The sequence below is a fragment of the Grampus griseus genome (genome assembly GCF_964374135.1).
Source record: "Grampus griseus genome assembly, chromosome: 3".
Classification (NCBI taxonomy): domain Eukaryota; kingdom Metazoa; phylum Chordata; class Mammalia; order Artiodactyla; family Delphinidae; genus Grampus; species Grampus griseus.
Window position 1 is genome coordinate 41,385,285 of NC_139019.1, and position 6,478 is coordinate 41,391,762.

The 6,478-nt window shown below is 42.9% G+C and overlaps 1 protein-coding gene across 1 annotated transcript; it reads left to right on the top strand.

Moving 5' to 3' along the window:
* Positions 1-4,345: 4,345 nt before the first annotated feature.
* HSPB3 (heat shock protein family B (small) member 3) lies at positions 4,346-5,932 on the top strand. Its single transcript, XM_082651597.1, has one exon. The coding sequence runs from the start codon at positions 4,511-4,513 to the stop codon at positions 4,958-4,960; it is 450 nt and encodes a 149-aa protein (XP_082507723.1). The 5' UTR covers positions 4,346-4,510; the 3' UTR covers positions 4,961-5,932.
* Positions 5,933-6,478: the final 546 nt, after the last annotated feature.

Consider the following 6,478-nt stretch of genomic DNA (forward strand, 5'->3'; position numbering starts at 1 on the left):
AGGTTCTCTTCTGGCTCCAGGCCCTGGAATGTGCCATTCTATTGCTGGGAACACTCAAATCCCCCCTTCCCTTTCCAAAGCTCCATTTGTCCCCCTCTGTCAGCTTATCCAGACTGAGATATCACTCTTTTTAGGGAACCTTCTCAGACCCCAAGCCTAGTTGGTACTGAAATCCCCCAAATGAGCCCCTGGGCCATTGGGGTCTGGATGAGCAATTCATGAAGCTGACTAGAGCTGTGTCTCTCACCTTTTTTAAATTATTGCTCCATCCCTCCATCCCCCAGGAGTCTTTCAAGACATTTTTCATCTAATTTCGCCTCCCTCTCCCTGATGAAATTTTAATACCACAGATATTCTTTATGTCTGTTTATGTACTTGGCCCCTTTGGAGAGTCATAATCCATTATCTATAGCTAAGATTTGGTATAATCTTAGATAATATGATATGTATAAAATAGAGAACTAATAGGAACCTGCTGTATAAAAAATAAATAAAATACAATTCAAAAAAAATCTTAGATAATATGGATTTTGTTTCTTTTTTTTTTGCTCCATAAGAACAGATTTTTGCCCCATTGAGAACGCATGGAATAGGATAAGATAAAACTCTACTTGTCGTCTTGACAGCACTAAGACAAAACTAGTTCGCATTCTTTCCATCAAGAGGCTTATGTCAAATGCTGAAGAGGTTAAGGTAAATAAGGTTAAAGTATAGATTTAGCAACGAGGCTGCCTTTGACCTCATTGAGGGCAGACTTATTTTGCAGCAACGTGGAGAGTCACCGTTGAATACAGGCTACCATTCAAGGAGCTGGGCTGGGAGGGGATAGAATAATTAGCTAGGGGATGACATAAGGTCTAGAAGGTTTTGTTTTGTTTTAGAAGGATGGGGCACAATGGACTTTAGGCTGATGGAGAGGAGCCTGTGGACACCGAGAGACTAGAGAACATCGAGAAAGGGCTAAGTGGTTGGACAGAAGCCCAGAGGAGGATGGAGGGGACAAGGGAATCCCGAGCAGAGGGGATGCGAGCACAGCCAGCTTCTCCCCGCTCAGACGTCTGGGCGTGAACGTGGAGGCAAGTCCCCTCAGCTGGGAGAGAGAGACCCGGGGCACAGGGAAGGCCTGAGGAGAGGAAGAAGTTTGCCATCTCCACTCTGGAGAAATAGGAGAAGCTGATCGAAATACACAGAAGGATGGCCAAGTGACATCGAGGGCCAGCTGAATGAAAAGCACAAAATTTGTAACAGTTGGATTATTTCTTTTTCCTAACACTTTCCAGGCACTGTCTTAGATGCTGGGGCTACAGCAGTGAACCCTATGTTTCTGACCTCAAAGTGCCATTGTCTGTCTTCCCCAGCTGGAATTTAAATCCAGAAGTAAGGTAGTTTTTTTGTTTGTTTTTGTTTTTGTTTTGGCTGCGCGGCATGTGGGATCTTAGTTCCCTGACCACGGATCGAACCCGAGCCCCCTGCAGTGCGAGCGTGGAGTCTTAACCACTGGATAGTCAGGGAAGTCCCCAAGACTTTGGATTTTGGTTTTTTTCGGGGGGGCGGGGGCGGTTCCACCACATAGCTTGTATATGGGATCTCAGTTCCCCAGACAGGGACCAAACCCGTGGCCCCTGCAGTGAGAGCACAGACTCTTAACCTCTGGCCCACCAGGGAAGTCAGAAGTAAGATAGTTTTAGATGCTGATAATGGCGATGGAGATAAAATAGGGAAGTGACAGGAGGAAGACTCTGGCTAGATGATCAGGAAAGACCTGCCTGAAGAGATGACAACTGACCTGAATCCTGAATGGCTTCTGCCATTCTGAGGGTGGAGCTTTCAAAGCAAAAGGGACTCCAAGTGCAAAGGGCCTGAGGAAGAAAAAAGGTTGGAGTATTCGAGGACAGACAGGAGGCCAGTGAGGCTGAATCATATAGGATCTGGGGAGAGAGGCGGGGAGGAGGTCAGCAGGGGCCAAGAAATAGGTTCTTGAAGGCCGTGGTCAGGATTTTGGATTTCATTCTGGTTACAAGGAGAAGCTTCTGGTTGGGATTTTTAAGCAAGGGAGTGACGTACTCTATCCTATGCTTTGGAACAGTGGCTCTGCTTACAATGGGGAGGATGGACAGTAGGGTAAGAGTGGGGGCAGGGAGACCAGATCAGAAGCCTGGGAGATTCTCCAAAAGGGTCAAGGGAGTTGATGAGAAGGAAGGCAGTTCAGGTGTAGGATTAGGGTCAAAGGACAGTTTGGGGGAAACAATAGAAATCTCGGGTGTTTGCGTGGGAAATGTGAATACTCTTTTTTAACCTCAGCAACTCACGCAAGCAACGTGGAAACACCACTCCTATCTGCTCCTTCTTACCCATTTTAGAGATCCCTGGAGGCAAGAAACTATAAGACTAACTGGACATGTTTTTCTCTGTCCACCCTACCAGCATCTTTCCAGTATTTATTTTTTAACAGAGTTTATTTTTTTAGAGGAGTTTTAGTCTTAGGTTTTTAAATAGACATTTTTTTACAGCAGTTTTTTAGAACAGGGATTGGGGGGAGGGGAGATGCATAGGTGGAGCACAAAGGATTTTTAGGGCAGTGAAACTACTCTGTATGATACTATTTTGGTGGATACATGCAATTATACCTTTGTGCAGATTCATAGAACGGGCAGCACAAAGAGTGAAGCCAAACGGAAATTATTGTCTTTGGGTGATTATAATGTGTTAATGTAGATTTATCAGTTGTAACAAATGTACCGCTCTGGCGGGGATGCGGGCATGTTCATAGGGGAGGTTATGCACGTGTAGGGACAGGGAGTATATGGAAAGATCTCTGTATCTTCTTCTCAGTTTTGCTGGGACTCTTTTTAGGAATTTAAAGCCAAATCCTTAGTACTTTATCTATTTCCTGCCACTGGCAGTGAGTTCTGTTTTTGACTTACCACTCAGAGAGGCACTGAGGAAAACATCTCTCAATATTTTATGAGCTAGAGGACATTAACATCTCAAAGAGTACATTTTTCCCTTGAGGGTCACCAACCTGCAAAACGAAGGTCAAAAAAGCTGAGTGTGAACATGATTAGGGCATGTTCTTAAATATATACCAAAAAGTCCACACAGATTTTTAGAGTAATGGAAAAGAGCTAAAGGAAATGGTTCCCTTCTGTTTTCAGATTTTTTATTTTTTGTAGTTTTTTTATTTCATTCTAAGAAAACGGATATGCGTTTTAAGGAAAGGTTTTCTGGAGTCTACCCATTCTAGAAAATACTAACCTCTGTGGAGAGGAAGTGTTCTATGTTTAAAACCTTCTTGAGTGTATGCTCATTGCATACACACTGCAGAAATGAAAAGCACAAATGTGTTTATAGTGGTAAGCAAGGCTCCCCCCAGCCCCTACCTCCTGATCACTCTGTTACCCTCTCAGGAGGTACCTGCCATTCCCCATGACACAGCTTTCAGAGAGATTCTATTTGTACAAGCAAATACCTACTTATAAAAAAGATAAATCGTAGTGTATTATATGCTGTTCTGGACCTTTCTTTCGTACCTAACATGTCTTGGAGATCCTTCTATAGCAGTGGATGAAGAGTTGCCGCATGCTTTTTCAGTGTAAGTTTAATGTTAAGGTATTACAGTTAAGAAATTATATGTTATTTATTTTTGCCAATGAAACAGCAGAGCTGCAACCAGATTAATCCTTAGCTTTCTGGGCTTTAGTATCAAATAGTTCAAAGCTTTAACGTTTTTCTCTCCCCCAGGGCTCTGTTTTCCTTGCTAAGATGTCCCATTCTATGCCTGTCCAACTCCCATCTGAGGTTCGACATCATTGTCTGGTTTAGTCCTAGGATCTCATTTTTGATGAGTCAAATGTAATAAACCCAGATGGCGTGGCTCAGATGTCCCTTAAGTATAAAAGATTAAAGGATGAAGTGAAAGTAAATATATAGGACAGAGGGCTGAGGGTTTGTTGAATGTTTGATATTTGAATGTGTGTGCCTGTGTATCTTAATTCCTAATCAGTTACAGCTAAATTCACCTCCCCCCAGCTTTGCACTTGGAGACTAGGATTAATGCAGTTTTAGCTCATATCATAAGACGAGTGCACATCTCTGGGCTGTTCTGATCCGCTAGATCACTGTAGTTCACAAGGACGAAGCACTCCCTCAGATATTTCTCAAACACTGTTTCTGATTCTCTTTTTCTCTGGCGGTAAGCAAGGCAGACACACTTGCCAGGGATAACTGAGAATGTAAGGGCAATCCTTGACTCGGCAGCTCGAGCAGGCTGTGTTGCTAAAAGCAACTTCGAAACATGCCCTATAAATAGCCGTTCATTGTCAGCTGGAGTGAAAAGACAAGAGGGAGTGTGCGGCGCTGTGATTCAGGCCTAATTAAAGGGTTGCGTCTGCGCAGGGTTATAAGCGAAGAGCGGCTCCAACAGATCCTCTAGTCAGTAGGCAACTGCGAGGGTTCGACACGGACAACGTAGCCGGGGCGGAAGGCGTTCGATGCTGGCTTTGCCTCCACTATGGCAAAAATCATCTTGAGGCATCTCATAGAGACTCCAGTGCGATACGAGCAGGAGTTTGAAGCTCGAGGTCTGGAAGACTGCAGGCTGGATCACGCTTTATATGAACTGCCCGGGCCAACCACCGTGGACCTGGGGAAAGCCAGGGTGGCCCAGCCTGCCCCCGTGGACACCGTAGAGATGCCGCCCCAGAGAGACGAATCCCGCTTCCAGGTCCTGCTGGACGTGGTCCAGTTCCAACCCGAAGATATCATCATTCAGACCTTCGAAGGCTGGCTGCTGATTAAGGCTCAACACGGAACCAGAATGGACGAGCACGGTTTTATCTCAAGAAGCTTCACCCGACAGTATAAACTGCCCGACGGCACTGAAACCAAAGATTTGTCTGCCATCCTCTGTCACGACGGAATTCTGGTGGTGGAAGTGAAGGATTCAGTTGGGACCAAGTGAAATCTTATCGGTGCCTGTTCACACAGCACGAGGAAGATTCTGTTTCAGCCCATGGTGTCACGAGAATGTGTGTATTACCTACGTTTGAAATGATTTTTATGAAGATTAAAAATATAGACATAGTTCCTGGTATATTGAGGTTGTCTTTGTTACTTTTACTCAGAAAGGAAAATTATTAAATATGTTCCTACAGCTCAAGTTGTTGCTATTCTTACACCTGAGAAACATGAACAGTTTGGGAGACCATAGTGTGATAGCAGAGACGACTCAGAATTATTTCTTCGTTACTCCAACAATGCCAGAGAAGCTGCATTTTTAACAATTGATGGCAAAAGAGCCACATTAATTTAAGAAATTCTTATCCATTTTATGAAAACTTTATATTGCTGAAAAGAGCTGTGATCCCCTTCGCTTGATAAGCTTTTCTTTTCAGTATATTTTATTACAGTGGAGTGGAGCTTTGTAAACCTAGAGTCTGAAGGTTAAAATACAGTATTTGAAAACTGGGTCTGAAATATATTTATGATTCACTACATTTGTTACTGCCTTAAACTTACGTTGGAATTTTCAGATATAAATCTGATTTTTAAAAGTTCCAAATACGTACCTCTTTTTTTTTTAAGCTAAACTGGATCTTATCTGCAGTGTTTTCTAAAGCACAGCGTATGTTCTGTGGCTACTTATGAAACATTAAGATGTATTAACTCATACTCATAAATTGAGTTTAGGAAACCACTTTAAAAAGTACAATTATTGAATTCAAAAAATTTTAAACTATGCTTTTTAAATGTTACTTAAAATTTTAGATTTCGGAAGATGGCAAAATGTACTGCATCTGTTCTCACTGCATAATCCTTGGCTTTAAATAGCCTGGCAGGCAGTGGAAGTTCGGAGGCCGGAGCTTACATGGGAGTCTGAGTTTTTACAGCACAGGGGCTGCTTCTATTTCCCCCAACTGCTGCTTTGGCCCAAGGGAGCGCCTGACACACTGGTGATTAGGAATATTGTGTTCAACAGCTGGTCTGTGACATTCCAAAGATTTGCTATCTCATTCTGTACATATGAAATATTTCTTTGAGGAAGTAGCTGCTTTTACCCCATACCCCATGTGAGGCTGAGGACAGTGCTATGAATAGAAGAGGAATTCGGGTGTGGAAGACACCAGGGTAGCTACTGATTGCTGACAATACTGCTGAACTCCTCTATGGTGCTTTATTCGTAGTTCACATGCAAAAACGAGAGATATGAAACAACAGAAAAATAAATCGGACAGTTATGCAAGTGGTTTTGAAAACAGAGATGTTTGTTTACGGTCTAATTAAATTGAAAGGATTTTGAAGCTTCACGTTCATATGAGGTTACGGCCCATGGAGTGATGTTTGTGCATGCAACTCGAGAATCACAAATTTTGTTTGACAAAGTGAATATTACAGACCACCTCTGCTACATAACAAAGTTAATGGTAATTAATGAGATTGCATCTACTAATATGATTAGAACTGAGATACCATTTGTCCC